This window comes from Meriones unguiculatus, chromosome 14 (assembly GCF_030254825.1).
Source record: "Meriones unguiculatus strain TT.TT164.6M chromosome 14, Bangor_MerUng_6.1, whole genome shotgun sequence".
In the NCBI taxonomy this organism is placed as follows: Eukaryota; Metazoa; Chordata; class Mammalia; order Rodentia; family Muridae; genus Meriones; species Meriones unguiculatus.
The window spans coordinates 89,558,965-89,584,678 of NC_083361.1; the positions used below are offsets into that span (position 1 = coordinate 89,558,965).

The following is a 25,714-nucleotide window of genomic DNA, read 5'->3' on the forward strand; positions in this document are numbered from 1 at the left end:
CCACTTTGGCCTCCTTCAGATTCCAAAGCCATCAAGACCACTGCTGTAAGGAAGTCTCTGCTTCCTTTACTTAACATGGCTAATCCCTTATCAATTCTTTGATTCTTAGCAGGCTGCTGACTAAAAGGCTTTCCCAGTTTACCCTATTTAACACTATTTCTGTCCTTGTACTTTGTTTTTTCTCTTCATACTTGAACTCAAGTTGTCATTACACGATTAGTTCTTTGTCACAGTATGTCTCTTTTCCCACTAAACTGTAACCTCCATACAGACAGGACCATTTCTGTCTTGTTTTCCTGGGGCCCATGGGTCGTTCTAACCAATTGTTCCAGGTAGTAAGTGTCCAGTAAATCTTTAATGGATGGATGAGCCTGTTGATTACACATGGACATACAGCAATGGTTCTCAACCTGTGGATTACAACTGCTTTGGAGGCTGCATATCAGATATGTACACATTGCAAGTCACAACAGTAGGAAAATTACAGCTATGAGTTAGCAACAAAATCATTTTATGTTTGGAGGGTCACCACAAATGAGGAACTGTATTAAAGGATTGCAGCATCAGGACAGTTGAGAACCACTGCCATGGAGGATCACTGAACAAGCAGACCTTGAGTACACTCAGGACCACAAAATAACTTTCTGATCTGTCCTGACAATGGGTTTGCAGCAATGCCCCATGTATGTGAAGCTCATTTGAGACTCACCAATTGAATCATGACAGGGCCTCCATAGTCAGACAGTCATTTATACCTACCTGGCGCAGAACTAGATAGGAAATGCCAGGGGTGATGGATCTAGGAACTTAGTGGCTTCCCTTTGAGACACCTCTTGCATGGCGTAGGAAGCCTGCCTAATCTAGAAACCAGCTCTAGAGTCCTGCTCTCTGACTGGCAGAGGAACTATTTAGGACTTCCCAGCCAAGGGAAGTCACCCTACTGTCACTTTATTTCCCTCTTTTGCTTTTTAGGCATTCCAAAGGGGACTGAAGAATAGGGAGTTGGAGCTTCCATTATGCATCACAGCTGGTGCTTTGCCTGGAGTGGAAGGAAGGACTAGACTCTGCTGATACGGAGCCCACTGCCTCTGCAGGTCAATGCATGGAGTGAGGCAGCACTGCTCATAATCAGAGCCAGGCGAGGCCTGGAGAGAACACTGCCCTACAGCTCCAGGCAACGTGCCCCTCCACCTGCCTGCCAGTTCTCAACCAATGGTGAAGGAGAGGACCAGAGAGGCAAGCACAACCAAGCAGCACATCTTGATCTCCACAAAGATCTCATGATGTTGATCGTGCCTCCTACCCAAGGCCCAGGAATCACGCGATATTAGACAAGTCTCTTATCTCTCCCATAACCTCTCATGACCAACCTTCCAGGATGCATTATTCTTCAAATCTTGTGCTACATGCAAGAGCACAGGGTAAAAGACACTGTTACAGCTATAGCTCCAACTCTGTTCTTCAGTCAGCAATGTGATCTATTTCTCTGAGCTTCAGTCTCTAGTAGAGAAAAGAGAATTTGTAGTTCCCACCTCTGGGGTCACTGAATACTGTTTTAATTATCTCTGGGATTAGCAGTTCTACCCAGAGAGACTAGAGGTCTGGAATGCAATGTGAAAGACTCCATCCCACTGTGGGGAAAGGGCAGCAACCTTGGAACACAGCAATGGAAAGGGTTAGGGGTCCAGGGCTTTGGGAATGACCTCTACCAGTTACCATGGAGTCTCTTCCATCCAGCCTCTACTTGGACAAGCCTCAGGGAATGCTCTCATGGCTAAACCCTGTTCCCCGCAGCTGTGACTGGATACTGGATGAGAGCCATCCTTTCCTATTTTGTAGCCCCAAGAGTGTAGCTGTCTATATCTACAGAGCATAGAGATATAGGGCCTGGGAATGAGGAACTGGCAAGTGGCTCAGGCTTCCGGAGACACATTCGCTTTAGTTCTCCTCACCTGGCACTGGTGGAGGATATGCTGCCGGCTTCACGGAGAGCAGGAGGTGGGTATGCACAAGATACATTGTATACATGTGTGAAACTGTCAAAGAATAGTAAAACATGTTCTTCAGGGGCTGGAGAGAAGGCTCAGCAGTTAAGAACCCTGTTTGTTCTTGCAGAGGACCTGGGTTTGGTTCCCAGTACCTACATGATGACTAACAACTGTCTCTGACTCCAGGTTCAGGGGATAGGCACTGCAAGGATGTCGTACCCAGACATGCAAACACAATACTCATATTAATAAAGTCAAATAAGCAAAACAAAAAATTAAAAATATTCTTTAAAAATTTCACCACTTATAGAGGCTGTGTCCTTTGCCTGTCTTTTTGACCACTTTTTAGTCCACAGGAGATACCAACACTTCACCCTTCAGAGATCCACACCACAAGAACCTAGCAAAAACACCTTGGCGAACACATTTATTTAATATGGTGTGGGGTATTGCTGTCTCTGTCAGTGTGTCTGGGGTGGTAGGGAGACAACCAGAGGGACTTCTGAAGTAAGAGGCTGTTCTGGCCCCAGGCTGGGGGTCAGAGAGCAGACTGAGGGTGTGAGGGGTGTGTAACTGGGTTAGGGTGAAGCTCTGCACACATCCTCGGGACCAGCATAGGCCCACCCAGTCACCAAAGCAAGAACCGAATAAATAAAGTGCAACCGTGGGTTGGGGAGGAAGAAAAGGGCACTGGGCATGCCCACAGCCCACATTCAGTGCTGCCAGGTCTGGCCCACCTCTTAGCCAGACCCTCTTGTCCAATCACCCCTATGTCTGTCCCTCCATGAGCCGAGCAGGGCCCTTGTGCAGCTACTGGAGGTAGCGATAGGCCTTAAAGCAGTGGTTGCCAGCATCAGCCACTACCACGTGGCCATCCGAGGTCAATGCCAAGCCCTGTGGGCCATACAGTGGCTCTGCAGACGTGTTGATATAGGACAGGAAGGAACCAGAGCTGTCGAATACCTGGGAAAGAAGTGGAGAATGGAAGCAGAAGTAAAGTCAGGCAGAGAAGAGGCTGTTTGGGGAGGGACAGAGGCACAGAAGAAGCCTCACTCTCAGATCATCCCGGGGCCTTACCTGGATTCGGCTGTTGCCCCAGTCGGCCACAATGATGTTCCCGTTGGAATCCACAGCTACTCCCGTGGGGGCATTGAACTGTCCATTGCCCTCGCCGTGCGAGCCAAATTTGAAGAGGAACTCTCCATCAGCATTGTACACCTGGCAGGGGAAGGGGCTAGGGACTGGGGGCCTGTCCTCAGACAGAGGGCAAGGCCTTGGGGGGTGGGGGATGAAGCTCCAGGGAGAATCCCCAGCTCCACAGCTTAGCTCAGAAATCCTTTCCAGGGATCACATGCTGTACCCCGCTGCCCATCAGACATTCCGGCTGATGTCCCCGGGGAGAGTAGTAGTCCCCTCTCTCTATTTCAATACTGCTGCCACCCTGCTGGCAGAATCCTCCTCCATTCTCACCTTCCAAGCCTGACAGCAAACCAATGAACACACCCCCGATTCTGGCTCAGGTCTGTCTTTCATATATATACTGCTATGCCTGTCTCAAGGTCCAGGCTCTCATCACTTCTTATCTAGATCACTGCCTTTAGCAATGCCCTCGTCAGAGTGACGTTTCTAGGATGCACAGGGGTTCACCATACCCCTGCTGCAATTCCTCAAGCACTCCCCACAGCCGTTTGAGAGGCAGCCTCTTCAGAGGGCACACAGTTCTCAACCTTACCTTCCATCACTATACCAAGTCTGAACTACCCATGGCTTCCAGAGCCCCATAAATGATACCGACTTCCACTTAGGTCTTTTCCTGTGTCTTTTTTTTTTTTTTTTTTTAAATACAGGATATCGTGTATCTCAGGCAGTCCTTGAATTCACCATGTAGACAAAGGTGACCTTGAACTGTTGACCTTTTTGCCTCCATCTCCAAGTGCTGACATTACTGGTGTGTATCACCAGTAATGTGTCCTTTGCCTCAAAGCCCCTCCTTCTCCTCTATTCATTTGGTTAACTCCACTGGTGTTCCAGGTCTTCCCCTTTATCAAAGCCCTCTGCTCATCCCACCCGCAGGTTCCTGTACCTATTCCAGAATCTATGACTTCACATTGTAATTTCCTGCTCGCCTTCTCTTCCCTGATAGACTTAGCCAAGAAGACAGGGAATGTGCTTGCTTTGCTTAGACTGAATCCCCAGCTTCTAGCATAGTGCCTGGGACAAAGCAGCCAAGACATAAATGTTTATTGGTTCAATGAAGGGCTTCAGTGGGGCTTGGGAGGAGAGGGAAGGGAGACTTGAAGAGGAAGGGTCACTGGGACAGTGATCATGGAGGAAAGGAGGACACTGACCTTCACTGAATGATTATGGAAGTCCGTTACTACAATCTCATTCTTGTTGTTCACAGCCACAAAGTGGGGCCCTGAAATTAGAAAGTGGGTCTTGAAGCATTACACTGAGGTGCTCAGTCAGCAGAGGGACTGGAGCTCTGGGCAGGGTGAGACAGATACCCTGTCTCTGGGAGAATGGAACTACGTGTTGGGAAAGGGGAATCAGGGTCAAGACACCGAAGGGGTCTTTACAACTGGAGGACCCTGGGACATTTTAGGGAACTGAGTACCACAGTGTGAAACTTGGGGTTGTTCTCTCAAACCTGCAAAGTGGCGGTCAGTGGCCCCACGGCCTCCAAAACGCCCAACCAGCTTGCCATTGGGCTGGAAGGTAAAGACGCAGCAAGACTTGTTGTCCACCACAATGATGTGTCCGTTCCGGTCCACAGCTACTCCCTTGGGTCCCATGAGGCGGCCAGCTCCAATCTTGGTCTGTAGGAAGGACACCCCATTAGGGACTTTATCCAACTAGTACAGTAGGGGTTAAGCCCTGGCCCGGTATCAAAGCAGAACTGTGCGCTGGCGGTAGACTACCTCAGGCCCTGGCCTGGTTGTATGGTCAGCTGAGCAGATCACCCGGGGTTCAGAGCATAGCAACAGCAAGCATCTCACCTTGAACTTGCCCTCAGGTGAGAAGATGCTGACCCAACGGTTGTCATAGTCTGCCACAATAATGTCTCCATTGGTGTCCACTGCCACACCTGTGGGACGCTGGAGTTGCCCAGGTGAGCGCCCACGGACCCCAAATCTGAACTTGAACTGGCCCTCATTGGAGAAAACCTGGAGTAGAGGAACAAGGGAGGGAGCAGGGAGGTGGGGGAGAACACTGTGGGTACAGAGGAAAGGGAGCCAGGTCCTAGCAGGATCCCATTTAGTCAGTCACTCAACAATCACTTGCTGACACAATGCCAGGGGTACAGAGCAATCACGTGAGAGCTACCTTAGAGGACATGCAGTAAAAGTGTGAAGGGGAGTATGAAAACACAAGAGGGACCAAGGGTATGGTGGGAAAAGGTACCAAGAGAGGGAGATATATGAGCTGACAGCCAATGAAGATATCAACTGATGAATCAGCCGAAACAATCTGTGAAAGGCACAGAATCTAGCTAGCATGAGCCCTGTTTGAGGGCCTCACCATTGTAGCTGGAGTCATCAACACGAATTACATTTTATCCTGGCTATAATGAGGAGCCACTAAAAATTTATGGCTAGAGAAATGACAAGATCAGAGCTCCTTTTACAGAAATATTCTAACAGGAGGAATTCAGAACTAGAAGGTACCCAACCAGTTAGAAACTGTAGAAGGAATCCAGATGAGAAACAATGATGGTTTAAACCAAGGAAACAATCTAAGAGGAAAGCAGAAGGATTCAAGAGAAACACAGGAGAAAGACAACAGAATTTTACAGCCAACTAGAAAGGGGTATGTAGTAAAAAGAGAAAGTCAACAAAAATTCTTCCATTAAGATTATGGGCTGATAAAGCCATCTTTCTTCTGAATAGAATTAATCTTTTTCTTTTTTCTTTTAAGGTTTTTCTCTCTTTTTATTTTTTTAATTGTAATTATTATTACTTATTACAATTTATTCACCTTGTATCCCCGCTGTGGCCCCGTCCCTCATCTCCTACCAATCTCACCCTGCCTCCCTCTTCTTCTCCCATGCCCCTCCCCTAGTCCACAGATAGGCGAGGACCTCCTCCCCTTCTATCTGACTCTAGCCTATCAGGTCTCATCAGGACTGGCTGCATTGTCTTCCTCCGTGGCCTGGTAAGGTGTACCCCCCCCCAGTGGGAGGTGATCATTGAGCCTACCAATGAGTTCATGTCAGAGACAGACCCTGCTCCCCTTACTAGGGACCCCACTTAGAGACTGAGTCTATGGGCTACATCTGAGCAGGGGTTTTAGGTCCTCTCCATACCTGGCCCTTATGTGTATGCATGTTTTGCCTGCAAGCAACTCTGTAGACCACCAGTGCAGGTATTCATGGAGGCCAGAAGAGGGCACCAGATCCCCTGAAATTGTGAACTGCTATGTGGCTGCTGGGACTTAAACCCTTGTCCTCAGAAAGAGCAGCTAGTGCTCTTAACTGCTGAGCCAACTCTCCAGTCCCTCAGAATGCATCTTTCAATCTCCCCTTCTCCTATTCCTCCACCTTAGCTTCCCAAGATACTGAGCCTGCTTTGTCCTGAAGTGTCTCTTTTAATCTTTCCTCTTAAACTCAACAGCTCCATTACTCATTGCTTAAATCTCATACACTCCAGTTTGTTACAGCCTCTGGGGATACAGGAGGGATCAGAGCCAAGAAGCCACCACAGACAGCTCAAGTTTCTGAGCCTTGGGCTTCATATTCAGCTCAGCCCTGCTCTCTCTTTAGTGTACTGGGCTGAGCCGCACAGGGATGGGTCTCTCAGTCCTGCTCTACCACAGCACATCACTTCTCCTGACAGGGACCTGGTAGCAGCAAGTCCTCACCTAGTCAGCCAGCACAGCACCTGGATTCTGCACTGGTCCTATGCAAAGTCAGAATTGTCAGCGGGAGAAAGGAGTGCCATAGGGTAAGGAATGGAAATGAGGGGGACTAAAAGGAACAGCTACAGGAGTTTTCTGGACCTCATTTGGCCCCTATATCTCTGTCCTATACCATGGTAACATTAAGTAGATCTCTGACTTCAATGATCTCAATGTAAAAATGACAACAAAAAGACAAAACATCAGACAAAAATAATAAATCAACCCAGAAAAGGGAAAGTGTAGAAAGTACCACAGCAAATAGCTGAGGAAGGTCAGAGAAGAATGTGATCAGCATGCCACATTAAGGGGAAGAGGATGTTCCCAGAACGAGCTGACAAGATTTTTGGACTAAGATAATGATACAATGCCAAATAGTTAAATTAAACTGTTCATTCAAAATCCCAAATCGTTTTCTTGTTGTTGTGTGTGCTCTGTCAGCAGGGTTCCAGCCTGCATAAGATGACAAGCTCACAAGGACCCAAAGCCTCATGAGCAACGTAGAGAAGTCACATCCTATTGATGTGAGCCCAGCTACATCAGTACTGAGGCATCTGGAGTAAGAGAGGCAAGCACTCAGCTTTGGAATCCAAGAGTGGGCTTCAGCAGCTATGACATCAGGGTGGATTTGGGAATAGGGAGAAGCAAGGACTGTTACAGAATAGCAGGCATTTGGAAGAAAGGACTAGGCCAAGCCTGTCTCATAAACCCTCACCACACGGTCAAGTAGCACCAGCCTTTCTGTGTGTGTGCAACAGGACAGGCGCCCCTGAAGCTCAACCTTTGTGCTAGCAGCATTTCTAGCCTAAAGAGAAGAAAGGAGAGGATGGCAGAAGGTGAGCCTAGTGGAACCCCACCATTACCTCAGAGTCCCAAATCCCTTCCTGTGTTTCTCTGTTCCTCTACCCTAAGAAAAACAGTGGCACACTGACAGGCTGGAGAACCTGGCTGCGAGAGTTTCTTCTAGGTGGAGTGGGGTCAGGGAGGTGCTGAGTGTGACAAGAAAGGCAGAACTGGATTCATGACAAGGCTATTCAGGCAGGGTCAAGAGATTTAAAGATACATCTGTTTTAAAGTAATGATCTTCAGGTTAAGATCTGGCTTCCCAATAATACATTTCTCAGTAGATAATCTCACAGGGCAAAACATCAAAATTCTATAAAGTCATTCCCAAACCATTGACGATCTGACCTCAGTCACCCCAGGTTCCTAATAGCAAGCTTCTTGCAGCCAGGGTGGGATGGGAATTACCTCCTCCAGCACTTTCCCACCTCCCTGCCTTGGTTTACAGTCTATACCTGGATAATGATATTTTTAACAACAGCTAGGTGTTGGGTATAGTACATTACATCATTTAATACTCCTAACAGTTCTGAGAAATGTTTTCCTAATTTTACACATGAGTTAACTACAGTGCCAGGAGGTCACATGACTTGCTGGTACAGAGGGAGCCAGGATTCAACCTGAGGTGTCTGGTTTCAGAGTCTAGGCATTCAGTCTCTGCATTATCTGCCACACTCCCACCCACAGTGCCAGAGCCGGGCTTTCAGCAAGGCATGCGGAGAAGGGAAGCCATGCTTCCTGGTGGTGGCAAGGAGTTTGCAATATATCAGCGACCAAAACACTGAGTGGGACTGGTTTCTGAATCAGCCGTGTGAGGCACAAGGAAAAGAAAGACAGGAACAGAACCACTTGAGGTTGCATGCCATCCTCTGATGAAATCTCTGGCCCCCGAGATGGCTACATTCTCCAGGCAGATAACATGTAGTCTGGAGCCAGGCTGGTATGCTGGAAGATGACGCAGAAGGGCAGACCTCCAACCTGAACACTAAGATCAAGTCGACCGGCCAACAGAAGGCTCCAGAAGAGACAGGAAGAAAGAAAGAAGGAGTTGATCTAGGGGCTCACACAGCCTTAGCATGGCGGACGGGAAAGGTAAGCACTAGAGCCCTGGCTCTGACTGAAGGTCCAGGGCACTATTTTGGCTTGAGTGAGCAAGAGATGCTTTGATTCCCTGCTCCTTAAAGGCGGTACTAACTGTGGGTTCCCCTTCCAGGAGGGACCTGGAAGGCTAAGGAGTGCGAGTCCCCGCTGGTGCTGAAGAAGCCGCCTTGAGAGGTTTACCTGAATACACTGATTGTTGCTGTCTGCCACCACGATGCGGCCACTGCTGGCAGCGGACACGCCTTGCAAATTGGTAAATTCACCTTTCTCCCTTCCACGGCTGCCTATGGGTAAGAGAAGGAAGACATGAATCGAGTCTGAGGTCACAGGCCGCTGTCTGAGCCAGCCCTTACCACCCTTTCCTGGGCCCTAGAGCCACTCCCCTCAACCTTCATCCAACCCTGCCCGTCGCTTCATTTGCTTCAGTGCTTGGCCCTCCTACCAACACGAAAGACGAGCTCATCCTCAATCGGGTTGTCCTTCCGTTTGCCACCAGTGCTGTACATGGAGCTGGGCCTACGCACCGCTTTCTGGCGCACATGGCTGCCAGGACCACCAGGAGACTTGACCCGGCGCTTCACATCGTCCGGGGAAGGCGGCAGGTCCCCGGGTCGCAGGGCACGCACACGGAAGGGGCTGCCACGCACCGGCTGTCCGTAGAGCAGCACTGAGAGAAGCAGGTCACCTTCTGTGCGCGCGGTGTACACCAGCTCGTACGTGCCGTTCTTGTGGTCCACCACCGGCACGGAGAGGCGCACGCCGTCAGGGCCAGTGAGCTCCGCACTCAGCTCCGCACTGCCTGTGCGCACCAGCTGCCCATCCTTGTCTTTGGTGGTGACGGTGAGCGAAGCAGGCTGGCCAACCAGCGCCTGGCGCAGGCCCTCGCCCGTGGCCACTGTCTCGTGTGCAGTGGCACTGGTGGTGAGCAGTGCACCCAGATTGAGCACCGATCTCCGCAGCCCATCTACTTCAAGGACCAGTTCGAGCTGTGCGTTCTCATGTGGCCTTTCTGGAAAGGCCTGGGCCGCCAGTGCGGCCAGCCTCTCCCGCATGTGCTTTCTTACTAGCAACACCTCAGGGGCAGAGCCCAGTCTCAGCGCCTGCTCCGCGAAGCTGCAGCTACTGCCAATGTGTTCCTGACCCTGACGAAGTGTGTCTAACTGCGTCTGCAACACCTGTTGAAGGAGAAAGGAAGGAGAGGGTGTGCAGACTGGCAAAAAAAAAAAAAAAAAAAAAAAAAAAAAAAAAAAGGAAGCTGCTGTGATTACTGAGGAGCTTGTATGTTAAGGAGGGAAAGAAATATACAGAGACGTATGTGGACAAGTAGACAGGTTACCACAGCAATAATAGACCATATGGACAGGGAGGCAGATGACCACAGCAATGACAGACCATGAAGACAGGGAGGCAGGTAACCATAGCAATGACCATGTGGACAGGAAGGGAGGGGACCACAGCAATGAGAGACCATGTCAAGAGGCAGAACAGAGGCTGGAGACAAGGGAACTTTATGCGGACAGGGAGGCAGTCAGACCACCTCATCACAGACAGTGGTGACAAAGGTGACTGACGCACCTTCTGCTTGGCCCCACAGATGTTCTCCAGGTCGCTGACCAGAGCCTGCTTGCGCTGCTGCAGAGCTTGCTCCAGGTCCTCAAAGGCTGCACTTATCTGGGCCAGGGCCTCTGCCTTGCGCTCTTGCAGCTGCTGGCTGATGCCCCCAACCAAAGCGATAGCTGCGGAGAGCTGTGGCAATCTGAGGAGGTGAAACATCTCATACCAGGATTGCTGGAGGATGCCCTCATCAAATAAGTCCTTCTCAAAGAGGACCTCACCACTGCCCTCTGGGAGATCCCCTACTTTACCTCTTAGAGCTTCTATTTCTGCCCTGCCCTGCCCTGCCCTGCCCCGCCCCGCTGAGGCACCAGTGCCTAGAAGATGCCTACCGGCCACGCACAGCCTCAAGCTGGCGCTGCAGAGCTGCCTTGTGCTGCTCCACCACGTCCCGCAGCAGCACTGTGCCGTGCTCCCGGTGCTCCCCTGCGCAGCACTCACCACACATGGCCGTCTCACAGGCCTCACAGTAAAACTCCATCGTCTGGTGGCACAAGGGTTCCTGTGAGGCAACAGCCACACTACACTTCTTTGTCCCTGCCCCTCTGGCCCTCTTCAGCTCTGAAGAATACCTCACCCACAGCCACCCTATCCTCAGCGCCTCTCCTTCTCCTCCCACCCCAAGTCCTGGCCTCACTGGGCCTCGCTTGGGCCCACCTTGCCTTCATGGTTGGGGCAGGAGAGAGGGCGGCCAGCCACGGCGCTGAGGGGATGGGGGTCTTCGGGGTCATGGGCCCCATCGGGCGCCTGCTGCATGGCCTCCATGAGGCTGCTGATGAAGAAGTTGTTTTGTAGGGCCGAGACGCCCTGTTCTGGAAGGATGGACGTCTGCCGGCACACTGGACAGGACAGCGTCAGGCTCTGAGCAGGGATGTAGTTCTGGAGGCATCTGGCCGAGGAGAGGGGAGAGTCAAAGGAGGGGTGCCCACAGCGCCCCCACAGGTGCCTAACCGCTTTTACACAGGTGTGCCATTACTATTTCATTTCAAACCTTCTTTGTGTGAGCCTCATCTGCCAGCAGGTATTCAAAGGTCTATGAGGATTGAGCAGAAATCCATCCCTGGTCTCTCTAAGAACAGCCATGTCTGCATTCCTCCGCTTGAACAAACACAGGCTCACCTCTCACAGGTGTTTACCAACCCTCCTCAAGAAAATATGTAACAAGCCCTCATCCTGCTATTCCTGTCCCCTTTAACTCATTAAACATTTACCAACTGCTTATTCTTGCCAAATTTGTGCCAAGCTCTGGGGATAAAAAATAAAACACAGTGCCAGCCGTTAAAATAGTTCTAGTCTTCAGGGGGAAAAACAAAGACACAGATTAGATTTTAAAGAAGAAAGACATCAGTCCTGAAGATAGTGTACCCCAGTTCAAGTCCAGCGTGGAACTAATCCACTATGTGACCCCTGAACCATGGACTCTTCCCTTATAAGATGGAGACAGTTCAGAACTCAGTCACATAGGGAATAAATGTAAGGAGGATTAAATGCAAAGCCTGGCCCACAAAGGCATGATGTGCAAAGAGCACAGCAGATGTGGTTGTGAGGAAATACGTGTGTGGCTCAGGCAGGTGGAGAAGAGGCCAGGAGACACTTCAGAGGTGATAGACAGGAAATCAGTCGGAGAAATAACTGTTGGGCCACACGGAGAAAGGCAGAGGGAGGAAAGAAGGGTCCAAAAAGCACTCTGGCATGATGGGGACAGCAAGAAACGGCAAGGGAAGTAGAGAAGCCTAGCAGTGGGTCCCAGCAGCAGCAGTGGCCGCAGGAAGGTGAATTTGAAGGGGACGTGACACAAGGCAGTGGCACACTGTGTGGCTAACATTCACTAAGGACACATGTGTTGAACGCTATGCTTTGTACGTCATACGACAGGGTGAAGAAGTAAGTGGTTAGCAATCAAGCTGGTAGGCTCTGAAGCCTGAATTGAAATGCAAAGCAAGTGTGTGCATAACCCACACTCACATTATTCCAGGCAGGAGGTAAGACAGACCTGGATTCCGGGTATGAGTGGAAACAAATTTATATTAGAGAAACAAGGCCAAGTGTGGCAGCACACACCTGTCATTCCAGCACTCTGGAGATTGAATAAGAGTTTGAATAACCAGGGTCAGATGAAAGGGGAGGAGGTGCCCCCCATCAGTAGACTTGGAAAGGGGCAGGGAGGAGATGAGAGAAGGAGGGTGGGATTGGGAGGGAATGAGGGAGCAGGATACAGCTGGGATACAAAGTTAATAAAATATAACTAATATTAAAAAATTAAAAAAAAAATAAAATGTAAGCAGTGAAAATCGGAAAAAAAAGTTTGAATAAGCCTCAGTTTCAAGGACAGCCTGGGCTATGCTGAGGCCCAGTTTGGGGTGGTGATGGAAGATTAGACGTAGGGAGTAAGAGAAAAAAAGAGGGGAGGAGGGAGAAGGGGAATGCAGACAATGAATGAGTAGGTATGGAGAGTGAGGGAGACCAGTCTTAACTGGCTCCTGGCCCCCTAGCTTAGGCATCTGAGACAATGACAGTGACATACATCAAAATGAAAAAAAAAAAAACAAACCAAAACAGAAGAACAGCCCTGGGGAGAAGAGGGATTAAGAGATAGAGATGAGGGGAGACTTGAACATTCAGACAGCCTCAGTAGTCAAGAAAGAGAATGAGATCAGAGAAGATAGACGGTGCGTAAGACAGAGGGACAGAGAGCCCGACAAAGAAGAAGTGAAGAGCCGAGGGATGAAGAGGAGCTGGAAGAGTGGCCGTGTCCAGGCAGTAACATGGCTGCAGAGGAGGGAATGACTCACTAGGTGGGCAGTGGCTGAGGAATGGAAAGGGCCTACTGCATTTGGCAAATATGAAGAGACTTCTCTGTGAAGGTGACAGGGATGGCAACAGCAGTGGGAGGAAAGTCTGAGTGATACAAGTTGAAGAATAGAGGGGAGGCTGGGCAGTTGAGTGGGAAGGGACTTGAAGGTCTGGACGGTGCGGCTGGGAGGCCAGAGAATAGTTTTTCTATGCTAATAAGGGCTACTTTATTTACTTTTGAAGTCTACCCAAGCAATCACTGAGCTTATTTCCAAGTTGAAGTTAGCAGTGCACAGGGAACAATGGAAGAGACTAGGAAACCAGCAAAACAAAGTCTTACAGGAGAAAGGCCTAAAGGGAGTCATGGACCCCATCCTTGGATGGAGAAAAGGAATACAGGAAGGGTGGCTCTAGGGGAGCACAGGGACAAAGTCAGAATAAGGGTGCCTAACTTGCCTCAGGCAGGATGCCCACAAGGAAGGGAGGAGTGAGGAGTGATGGTGGCTGGGATTAGTCACCAGAGGGAGGGAGAGGATGATGACTCCTAGAAGCCAGGCTGAAGGCAGCTGCGCCTGGACATCATGAATCTGGAGGAAAAGATGCCCACGGCGAAACCGTCCTGTATCCCAGTCTCCTCTCTCTTATGCATTTTGTTCTTAATTAAAATGTAGCAACATTATGTGTCGGGTGTGATCTTAAGTGCTTGACGTTTGTTAACTGGTTTCTCTCTGACCTACTTCTCCCTCAAGTCCCTCCCAGTAGAGTGGTTTTTGTTTCATGCTCCGCATTCCTTAGGGCCAGAAGGTGGGGCTGAGCCCTCCCTCTTCCAACTGGAACATTCTATGTGTCTGCAGCTCCTTTGAAGCTGCCCTCTTCTGCTATACTACCCCCTCTTGCGACTGTCTCCCCTGACCTAAGAGTCGTTTCTCCCTTTATTGAAGTCCTTCTTCTGATTCAACTCTTCTGTCTCCCCACCCCCACCCCCTCACGTCTGCACTGTTTTAGCGGCTCTGACATCTACCGTGACATCTCTCTCATGCTTTCTTCACCCTTACTTTCTCACTACCAAACAGCTTTCCCTTCACTTCACCTCATTATCTGTCTACTCTCATTCTCCCACTACCATCCACATCTCATCAGTTGTCACTCCTTGACTCTGAAAATCTGTCCCAAACTGTTCCTTATAGCTCTCGTCCCACTACTCTAGCTCTGACCCTATAGCACACCTCGTAACTGATGGATAACTCCTCCCTATTTGTCAAACATCCCTGGATTGCCATGATTTCCAGCTACTCTTGTGTCTTCTCTTGCTCCTTTAAAATTCACTCTCCATACAACTAGTGAGCTTTTGAAAACATCCAATCAAGCCAGGCATGGTGCCACACACCTGTAATCACAGCACCTGGGAGGCTGAGGCAAGAGGGTCAACTAGATAATGTCAGCTACAAAGAGATTCTAATTCCACCTCCTCCTAGCTCCTGCCTCACTCAACAGCATACACTGGCTTCTTTTCTGGTCTCTTTTTTACTTTTACCTTTTTTTTTCTCTGTTTACTTCTTTTTACTATTATTATTTTGTATTTTTTTCCTTTGAGACAGAGTCTCCCTACATGGCCTCTGGCCTCCTAACTGATGGGAATTAGAAGTGTGTTCCGCCACACCCAGATCTGTTTGCTTCTTAAGGCATGGACTTTTCTACTGCCAGCACCTTCTCTTTTCTCATACCCCTCAGTTATTCATACGTTCTGTAGCCTAGGCTATATTCCTTTGTCCCTGAATGACTCAAACTTAGTTTCTTCCTCTCTAAAATGAAAATGATGGAGCTGGGAGATGTCTCAGCTGGTAAGAGCACTTGTTTTGCAAACATGAAGGTTTACACTTGAATTTCCAGCACCTGCATAAAAAGCCAGGCATAGCTGCTCATGCCTATAACCCAGAATTGTGGGGATGAAGACAGCAGGTCCCAGAAGCTGGCTGACCAACCAACTTAACCAAACAATGAGCTTTCAGTTCAATCAAAGGCCCTATTTCAAGGCAATAAGGCAGACTGCAACACAGGAAGACCTGACATCTTCCTCTGGTCTCTACATGAATGTATGTGAACTCACACACCCAAAAAACGCACCCACTCACATGTCACACACAACCAAAAAGAAAAAAATGTAACATATCTTAAGTAAAGTAATACATGTAAATCAAGAAAAAAGTCCATGGCCAATTGTAAACAGTCAGTGACTTCCCCCAAGAAGGCTCAGGCAGACGAGAAAGTACCGAGGCATCCAGTTACAGCTCTCACCCAGCACCGTGCTTCCATGACATGGGCTGAGCAAAGGACAAAAGTGTGAAGGAAGTGGGCAGGGGATAGTTGGATGGTCAGCTGAGGGTGGATAGGAAAGAAAGGCAAGCCAGGATGGGGAGGGACGAGGAAGGACAAGAGGCAGCAGCTGAGGGGGCGAGGCTTTAGATGGCAGAGCAGCAGCAGGGAGGTAGGAGCTAGAAGAGGAAAGGCTGGAATTAATAATCGCAGAAGTACTACTTCCCAGGTGATGGATAACAAAGCTGAAGGAGAGCCAGACAAAGCAGATGATATCCATGGTCAAGGTCAAGAACCAAGACATAAGTGGGTGGGGTCTACAGGCAGATGGAAGAATTTCAACGGGCAGGAAGGCTGAGAACTTTGCCCAATGATAACCAGCAAGAGGATGGTAAAGTTGGCATTCAAAGAGCCATGCTGTCTCAGAAGCAGGATCAGACATGGAGGAAGCAGAAGAGGGATCGAAAGTTTGAAGAGACTGGTAAGAAGACCTGTGGACTAGGACATCTAAGACACAGCCAACCATAAAATAGGCCAGAGAGAAAGTGCTGCCAAATACAACGTGGTCATGCAGAAAACCATGCAAAGGCTCTGAGTGGTTCTCAGGTAAGATGAGGTTCCTAACGGGCTTATACGAGCTCACCGCCCTATCCAGTTAAATCCCAGAGCCACTCTGCTCCAGCTACACAGGGCTTCTCACAGGCCCCAAGGCCTTGCCAAGTTCTCCATTCTGCCTAGTCCGCTCTTAACCTTTATCAACCTAATTCCTGTTCATCCCTGGGATGCATGGAATTCTCCACGCTGAGATCACACAGTGGAGCACAGTATCTACAGAACTTCCTATGAGTGTAATTCATGGGTCTACAATCCTGCTCTATGAATACTTGATTGCCACTTCCCTCACTTCACTACAAACCCTTTAATCATAAAGGTCGTTTCTGTAGGGCTTGGGTATGGTGGCACACAATTTCAATCCCTGCATTTAGGAGGCAAAGGCAGGCATATCGCTGTGAGTTCAAGGCCAGCCTGCTCTATATAGTGAATTCCAATCTAGACAGGGCTATACAGTGAGACCATGTCTCAATAAATAAATAAAATAAAATCCTGCCTTATTTATGTTGCTCCTCAGCGCATACTCAGTGACTTGGATAGGGTCTGACACACAGCAGTTACTCAGTAAGGAAATACTAACAGAGGGAAGGCATGATGCATATGCTACAGGCTGGGAAGGGGCTGCCTTTTACTTCCGGCCTCAGAAAGAACAAACCTGACATCAACTATCCATCCTTCCATCAGTCACAAACTATACTGATCCGGTGCTGCTTGGGAGTCTCAACATGGTCTGATGTCTCCTCTGGCTGCCTTGTGATTGGGGAAGGAGCTCACAAAGCCTGATCCTAGGCAACACTCGGGCCCAGTGTCCAGAGTTCTTGGTTCTCTCACAGTCTACCGCAATCAAATCCTTATCTCCTACAGGGTGGAATTTATGTGTTCCTCCCTCCGTGTGTGCATTCTCATGATGTATAACACACATTTCCTTTCGGGGGTAGGCCCTTGTCCCTGACTGATAGCCCCTCACCTTTCACAGAAGGTATGTAGACAAGGCAGAACTTTGGGGCACCGGTACCGATCCAGGCAGATACTGCACACCAGAAACTGCTTGTCCATTGGCTGCACCTCCGGGCCAGGACTGTCCTCCCTCTTTGCCATGGTGACCACAGATGGTTCCTGCCACTCACACCAGCCTGTGTACAGAGAAATGGTCAGCAGCAGGGAGGCCAGCATGCCCTCCCCCACCCGAGCTCCTGCAGAGAAATGTGCCCCTTTCTTCCCTGCCAAGGACAGGACAAGGTGGAGTTGGAAGAATCAGGGTGAAGTGCGTGGGCCGAGTGGTTCCTGAGCATGGCACTATTTCAGAGCACAGATCTGGGTTCCATTTATAAGGCCCCCTCTTTTGCCATCATGCATACCCTGGATCATTCTTATCTCTTCAAGTCTCAGTTCCTAATTCATAACAATACAAATACTAATTCCCATCTCAAATACTTGTTTTAAGAGACTGAAAGGATACATGTCAATTGTACAGTATGGGAATAACTTTTGCACCGACACCCCAGCTCTTATTCTGCTCAGTGCTGAATTCCATCCAGCCTCCAAGAGTCATTTCAGGTAGCCCCTCCTTCTCCCCATGCTCTGACCCACCACTTGGCACAACTGCATAAGGTTGCGCTCTGTGCCACACCAATCAGTATTAAAGTTAAGGATGGCTCCCAAACACTCTTTCCTCCCAAGCCCCAAGCTGATGCCCCAAGCCCCTCTCAGGCCACCCTGAGCTCTCTACTGGAATGCAGCAAATGGAGTCCTGCTCTCCAGAGCCTGTGCATTCCCATTCACTGCCCCTTCTAACCAGAGTGAGTTTTCTAATCACAGATTTGACCCTACCATTATTCCTCTTAAATTCCTTCAATGGTTCTCTGCAGTCCAGAGGACAGTCTTTAATCTGGCCCAAAAGGCTTAGCAGTACTTTCTCCAGACCTCTCACTCAACCTCTGCTCTAATAATCTATGATCTGTCATAATGGTTTCAATTCCTAGAAAACTCCATGTTCTTTGTTTCTGTAGTTACACATTCTGTTCCCCTCTGCCTGAGATACTCCCATCCCTTGCCTAGCTTTCATGTAAATGTCACTTCCTTTAGGAAAGCCCTCAGACGCTTGGGTTAGGTGCTACTCCTGTCCCTCAAAACCTTGTATATCCTTTATCCTAGACCTTACCCTCTACTATAATTTTGTAACTTCTCTGTTCCCTTCATATTCAGTGTTCTTGAAAGCCAGCATAATATTTTACTTCTCAATTCCTAGGATTTAGGAAAGAGTGTATAGAATGATCTGTCTTTACTGAACTGGATAGTTAATTCAAAATATTTATTTACTAAATGCCTACTGTTCACAGACACTAGAAATGTCTGAGCAAATGTGGGGGAGATAGCAGATAGTTAAGAAGCATTACAAACAGCTGGGTGTGGGGGCACACACCTTTAATCTCAACACTTGGAGGCAGAGGCAAGTAGGTGTCTATGAGTTTAAGGCCATAGTGAGTTCCAAGGCAGCCAGAGCTATCCAAGGAAACCATGTCTCAAAAACAAACAACAAGAAAAAAATATTACAAGTAACAAATAATACATAATTGCCCATAGGTGGCAAGGAGTACTATGACGAAAAATGATGTGAAGAGTAATTAAATTCTTTACTGATTGATCACAAAAGGCTCTGCAAGCAGAGAATGTAAGTGAGGACACTGGTGGGAATGATGGACATGAACATTCGTGGGAGAAGGCTCACACTTCTATGGTCCATGTGGTCAAAACAAAGTGAATGACAGCAAGAGCTGAGGGCAGGGACGGGCGGGACTGCAAAGGACCTGTAGGCATGGCGTCACTTTACCCTAAGACAGGCAAAGGGACAAGGCAGTTTACAAATAAATGAAAACAAGCCAGGATATTCTGGGGGAATAATGACAATCATGAGGAACAAAAGCTAGGTGGAGTGAGGGAGACCAGTCAGGAAGAGGCCCCAATTCTTCAAGGAACACAGTGCTATACAGTTAGGGGCAGAAAGGCAGGTTAATGCGAGAAACGTGTATGAGGCTGACTAGGACAGTGTCATGGACTGGATGTCAGCTGGGGAAAGGGGCACTGGTAACAACTCCCTGCTTTCTCAACTGAGGAAAGAGAGAGCCATGAACAGACCAAAAAACAAACAAACAAACAAACAAACAAAAAACTACAGAGGGGCTGTCAGGGGCGTGGTTCCTGGCATGCCAAGTTTGAACTACATACGTGATGTCCTGGTGGAGCTGCTAAGTGAGAGACACAGGAGCTCAAGGGAGAGGTCTGGGCTTGCTACTGACTTGGAGTCACTGGCATATTAACGGCCCTTAAAGCAATAAGGGTAGATGAGACAGTCCTTAGGATAGAAAGTAAGGAGTGTTAGAGGGTGATAAACCAGGTTAAAGACTAGAAGTGTTCACTAGGTTAGGCTGTGTGGAATAGTTAGGGCGGAAGCCAGGCCAGAGTGATGACAGAGCAGACGTAGACAACCACAGAAATTTATTCATGAAGAGACTGTAACACACGCGGTGACTAGGGCCAGATCACCACTGCCGTGCCCAGCTAGACGGCACCACGAGCTTCATAAAAGAACGAATGGATGACAGCCCAGAGACCTCTTCAGGTTTGGGGAGGGATGGGAGGAAGGCTAATGTGCATTGTCCTGTGTGTATGAGCTGTGGATGTGGGAAGAAAAGAAAGGACTCTCTTGAGAATATTCTCTCCTGATATGGGCACTGGCTTTTGGGGGAACTTAACAGCAGGACAACTTAAGAAGGAGCAAGGGCAGCTTCGGGTCTGGCAGGGCTGGGAGGCTGAGCCTGGCTGGGGTAGCTGGACGGACGGTAAGCTCCGCCCCTCTCTGAACCCAGGGGATCTCCCAGCCTGTCACACAGAGGCGGGAATTGGGCTAAGTCCAAGGACCAACAGCTCCTCCCTCCCTTCCCCTTCCTGCTTCAGCTTTCCACCCAGATTCACAGGGCATCACATCTGCTGTGGCCATACCCCAGCCTGAATCTAAGATTCGCTGCGTTGATTCCCTCAGCTCCTTGTACTCCTGGGTCACCTCTCTGTTCTAGACATAGGCCTCCAACAGGCCCAGGACTCAGTGGGCACAGAGCTAGGTTGCAACCTCCTTCCTTGGGCATCTTTCTCCCTTATCCCATCCAGCTCCTTTATGGTTTGGTTCTAAAGGCTCTTCATTCCTCATTCAGCATTCACTGGACATCTCTGCTGGGATACAAAAACAAACGGACACAGCTGAGCTGAGATAAACATGTGGTACTGGGCCTGAGGAAACAGGCTGCTCTAGACGTACAAAGCCCCTAACTTGGACCTGGGGTGGGGACAGGCCCAGAGGAATGGAGACTGAGGGTGGGTACATTACAGAGCACATAGACTGGCTCTGGGAGCTGCATCACTCACGGGGGCAGGAGAGGGCCAACAAACAAGATGCAGAGCTCAGCAGGGGCTATACCACATAATGCTTTGTTGCTTTAGGAAGGACTTTAGACTTTACCCTCTTCCCTGCTAAGGGATTAAGGCTTTATCCAAAGTGCAAAAGAAAAGTTTGATGGTGGTTGGGGAGGTTAAGCCCAGAATGACAAAAGTAAATTTTTGATTGCTGTGTGGAAAATACCAAAGCTCAAGAATGGAAATTTAAGAGACTGGCCTAAGAAGGGTAGTTGCTAGGGGGAGACTAAAAGTTTTCATAGGGAGAAACCAATAGAACCTGGAAACTAGTTGGTTTCATATGAAAAGACAGGGTAGAAGAAGGGATTTAAAATGGTTACTAGTTTTCCAGCTTAGAAACTGGAAGAGTTTGGGTGACAGGGTGACATTTCCAGTGTTTAATGACTCCAAGGTGCCCATGGGATATATTCAAGTGGAACAGTCCAGCTGGAAAGGTAACATGAAGTATAGGAAAGAGAAGAGATGGATTTAGAGGTCTCTGGAATAGGGATGTTTCTGAAGCCACAATGAAGAGAATGACAATAGGTATGGTGCAAAGGAGAGTGTAGGAATGCCAATATTTATGATAAAGGCTCAGAATGTAAAGTCTGCAGAGAAGACTGGGAAGTTGTCAGAGATAGGAATGGCAGAGAGGAAGCAAGCTATCTGGAGGCCAAGGGAGAGGAGAGCCTTACCATCAAAGCAGTGATCCGCACTGTGAAATGTTAAGAGGCCCCACAATTTAAAGCCCCTAAAGCTACTCCAGCCTCAGGAAGTATAGTTTCTGGCATCTAGAGAAGTCAAATTCAGAGAATTAAGTTGATTTTGAACAAATGAAGACAGCTAATGCTGAATGAATGAGATCCTTGACATAAAGGGGAAAATATGTTTCAAAGCTCTTCAGTTTTTCCAGATTCTCAAACAGTAATCAGCTTCCCCCATGATGTTTTCCTCCAATCACAAAGATTCCCAGTGTGCAGGATTTACACAGTTGTGATCTAGAGATGACCACGGGCATTGTTGAGGAGGTGTGTATGGGTGTCCCAGGGAGTCAGGTAGGCTCACTTGCTAGAATGATTCCCACTCTCTAGCCTCCAGGTATATTTGATCATTTGAGGCTCAGAAAAACAACAACTATCTGTGGGTTGTAGCCTTTGGGCTTTCTCCAAAAGAAAAGAATCAACAATGGATGAGGGAAAGACTTCAAACCTGTGCAACCTTTCCTTTTCCAGGGAAGGAAAGTGATGAAATTCCTATTATTAATCTCCTTCACTAATGTCTGACAGAGTAGGTACATGGATCATTCGGTCAAATGCCCATGGACACACTCCAGGCCAAGCCCTTCATCTAGGAACTAGACATACAGAGTTTTTCAAGTGGCTTCCTACTTTTAACCTGTGGGAAGCTGACCTGCATATACATGAGACTGACTTCCAAAATGCTAGGGCAGGAAGTACCTAACTTGGTGGAGAATGAAAAAGGCTTCCAGAGGAAGGGATGTTTGAGCTGGATCTTGAGGGACAAACCTGAGTTTGACAGGTGCTTTGGGAAAACTGAGTAAAAGAAGAGAAATATGAAACATTCACACGTAGACTAGTAGCGTAAGAGTAAGACTAAAAGGGTAGCACCTAAATTCCATGGTTTTATGCCCCACTGATCTAAGTACCCACTCACTGTGTTGGCTGCTCCCACTGCCCATTCCTTAAACGTTTAGTTCACAGGGTTCTGCTGCAGCATCTGTTTACATCTTCTGCCTGGTCAACCTCATTATTTTTCAAGGTTCTAATTCTCACCCAGTTCTAACAGACCCCGAAGCCTTGTGCTGAAAGACTCCCTTGAGTCTAAGACCTGCACATCTACTTGCATTTTTGGACATGTCTGCCTGGATGACGGACAAGATTAGAGCCAAAGTGAACTCATTTCCTCCTGACTTTGTCTTCCTGCTGTGCTTCTCCCCATCATAAAAGGCACCACAGTTCACCAGGCCTCAGTCAGAATCCAAGGAATCTCAACTCTGACTTTCTTCTCACCTCACATACAAGGCATGATGCATCTGAGCACAAAGATGTGCTCAAGTTTTAAAAGTCAAGAGATCCCTTATGGTTGGGGTCCCCATGACACTCTACTTGTTCATCCATTTACACACACATATTGACAATAATGAAGAAAAGGGGGCTATTAATTTGAAGGAGAGCGTGGGAGAGATTAGTAGGGCAGTAGCTGGGAGGGGCTCGAGGGAGTGGGCAAACTCATGTCATTCTATTTTAATTTAAAATGTGTTTTCCCCTAGCCATGAAATTTAGGATCTAGTCTTGTCACTAACTCCACTACACATGATAAGTCTAAGCAACTTTTCAACCCCACACCCATATTTGTAAAATGGGAGGGAGACGGTTTTCTTGTTCTCAGATGTGACAGTCCAGAGGCTCCCCTTCAAATTAAAAGGCTCCTGCAGTCTGCAATGTGCCCATGATTAAATCCCATCCAAACCCACCTTGCTAATTTCTATCACAAGGTTAAGCATGTTAGAGAGTGCTCACAGGACATCCCTCCTCATACATTCCAAAACAAATGTTTTCTGGGTCTAAGCCACCCATGATTTTACTCTCAGCACTCTTCCCTATAGCCATCACAAGTTTTCTGACTATAGGCAATACAATCCCAGCGATGGTCCGTTTTTTCTCAAGTTCTATGAGCAGAAATGCCACAGGCCCTTAAGTAGCAGAGTCGGTAACTACCAAATATAAAGTGCTCAATAGATGCTGGTGACAGGAGAGTTATGTTTAAACTCTGCAGGTCCCTCTCAGCGAAGAGAAGCAAAATCAAAAGCAGTAACAAGACAAAGGAACAAAGTTCCAAGGAGAGAGACCTCTATTTAACACAGGTAGCTTTCCCACAGCATTGACGGTAAGTGCTCTCTCACTGGAGGCGTCCAAGCCGCTGAGAGGCAGGCACCTGTCAGGCCTGCAGCTCTCCCTTTCTGCAGCAAACCAGAACCCTGCTTAGGAGTCTGCTTAGGAGACGGCTGCCCAGTGTGGCTGCAGACCTGTAGAGGCAACTGCCTCACCCTGAAATCTCAGGTCTGTCTTCCCGCTAGAGCAAGTCCTGGGTTTCTGCAGTCCTCAGTGGACTCCCACACCAGGAACGTGCACAGGGCCTGCTTTTTAGTCAGAGTGACCTCCCTGGGGTGCAGCCTGCCCTTCCAACCTGCAACCATCTGTCCCTGCAAAACCAAGTCCAGGAGGAAGGAGGTGGGAACCAGGGAGGGGTCAGGGGTCCTCCAGGCGGGGCCCAGGCTGAGGGAGAACGAGAGGGGTCCTTTCCTACAAGAAACACCCCCTGCAGGAAGCTTCCTGTCCAGCAAGCAGTGCCCGCAGCGGAGGAAGGATGTCCTCCATCCTGGCTAGTGGGCTTCTTGTTGCCCAAGGAAGGAGTAGAGGTGGAGACGTCTGCACCATGGAGAAAGGAACCCTTCGGACAAGCGGGGCCACAAAATTCCAGAGTGTCAATCGGCAACCCCACCCACCCACCACCATCGGCCGCAGCACTAGGCACCCTCCGCCAACACACACGGGCTCCCAAAACCCGCGCTCCTGAAAGGAACCATCACCCATCCACCCGCGCCTCCCCCCACCGCACCGCCCGCAAACACGGACCTCACGTGAGCAGCCACAGCCCCAAGAATCCCCCCGCTGCTCTCACAGACACGGACACGCCTCACGTGGACAGAGACAGGAACAGCTTTTGAAAAGCATCTGCGCCCCCACCCACAGACGCTCGGACCGACACGCCGCCGCCAGCACCAGGACCCGCACCCCAGCACACAGGGGAACCAGACGCACCCTTGGGGCCCGCGCGGCGCACTCACAGCGTGGGAGCAGGATGGGAGGGCAAGGCCCGGACTGCAGCCACTCGGAGCGGCCCGCGGCGCCGACCCCGCTGCCAGCGCCCGTCCGCCCGGCCCTGCCCGCGGCGCCGCCCCACGTCCCGCGCCTCCGCCTGTCCCCGCTCCGGCGCCGCCGCCGGACCCGTCGCGCAGGCCGGAGGGAGGGGCCGGGGCGGGGCTGCGGGCCGGCCGGGGGAGGGGCGACTCCGGAGCCGAAGGCCCGCCCCGGCCCCGCCCCGCCCCCGCCGCGCAGGCCACGCCCCCGCCCCTCCTGCTCTCGCTGTGGCCTCGGCGGTGCGCCTGGGAGCTAGCCGGCCGGCGGATCCCGGATCTAGATCCGGGATGGGATCCTTGCTGCTGCCGCGGGCTCCTGAGCCTGAGGGCGAGAGGCCGGGCTCTGGTAGTGGCACTTGGTGCCTTCAAGGAAAAGCAGCTGGAACCAGCTGGATCCAGTACTCCGAGATCCCGTCCTGTCTGCTTCTGGTCGCACCTTCTCAGGCTTTCCCGGGGCTCCCGAGGAATCTGCTAGTTTGGTTTCCGCTGAACAAGAGGGAGGGAGACCACCTGTGCCTCGGCCCAGAAGTCTTGGAGAAGGGGATTGCGAGCTAATTGGGAAAGTTCATTCGGTTCTAGATGCCTCAAAAGCCCCCTCGTGAGGAAATTTGGTTTAGACCATCTAGGGACTCCTTCACACCAAAGGCCCAGAGCAATTCTCAGAATCATTGCACCACGGAAAAACAGCCTTGGTAGAATACAATCAAACTTGTGCATTAAAGGGACTGAGTGTTGATTCCGTGCCGGACAGAGCTAACACTTTACATACATTATCTCATTTAATACGCATGACCGTAATAGGCAGCTGCTTTTATTAGCTGCTTTACGACGGAAGAAGAGGAGTGTTCGTTCCCCAGGCGTCAATCTAATCAGCTAGAAAATGGTGGGCCCAGGTTTAGGCTCTGCTCTCAGGTGGTCTTCAGCTACTTGGAGATCCAGTGCTCTTACAATCAAAACTCCCCAGTGGTCCGTGAAGTAGGGGCTAATATGAGGACCAGCACCTCTAACAACTAAGACAGGCAGCTGCCTGCATAAAGGCTGACGAATGCCCGGGAGGCCTAGCTGGGGATTGCAGCATCAATAAATGACTGAGTCAGATCAGGCTGACACCCTGTGCTATGAGAACCCGCTGACTGGGTTAGCCCTTCTCTACCCTCTAGGGGTCAGA

General features: G+C 49.5%; 1 protein-coding gene across 7 annotated transcripts; it reads right to left on the reverse strand.

Moving 5' to 3' along the window:
- Positions 1 to 2,398: 2,398 nt before the first annotated feature.
- On the reverse strand, positions 2,399 to 24,646 carry Trim3 (tripartite motif containing 3). Of its 7 annotated transcripts, none has more exons than XM_021655077.2 (12): positions 24,475 to 24,645; positions 17,128 to 17,293; positions 11,100 to 11,331; positions 10,775 to 10,926; positions 10,404 to 10,584; positions 9,271 to 10,003; positions 9,009 to 9,112; positions 4,988 to 5,155; positions 4,639 to 4,807; positions 4,337 to 4,407; positions 3,066 to 3,206; positions 2,399 to 2,951 (listed from the first exon to the last, which is right to left on the reverse strand). In XM_021655077.2, exons 2-12 carry the CDS (start codon positions 17,256 to 17,258, stop codon positions 2,799 to 2,801), a joined length of 2,235 nt encoding a protein of 744 aa, XP_021510752.1. In that variant the 5' UTR covers positions 17,259 to 17,293; positions 24,475 to 24,645; the 3' UTR covers positions 2,399 to 2,798. The 7 variants fall into 7 exon arrangements, with proteins under 7 accessions (XP_021510752.1, XP_021510750.1, XP_021510753.1 ...); XM_021655075.2 differs by having other exon boundaries at positions 10,775 to 10,944; XM_021655078.2 differs by having other exon boundaries at positions 24,449 to 24,645.
- Between the last annotated feature and the right edge of the window lie 1,068 nt (positions 24,647 to 25,714).

Coding starts and splice junctions, on each gene's coding strand:
- Trim3 (XM_021655075.2), bottom strand. CDS start 17,258: ATGGCAAAGAGGGAGGACAGTCCTGGCCCGGAGGTGCAGCCAATGGAC. Junction 10,945..11,099: donor GCCCCAACCATGAAGGCAAG/GTGGGCCCAAGC, acceptor GTTGCCTCACAG/GAACCCTTGTGCCACCAGAC. Junction 2,952..3,065: donor GGGGCAACAGCCGAATCCAG/GTAAGGCCCCGG, acceptor CTTCTTTCCCAG/GTATTCGACAGCTCTGGTTC.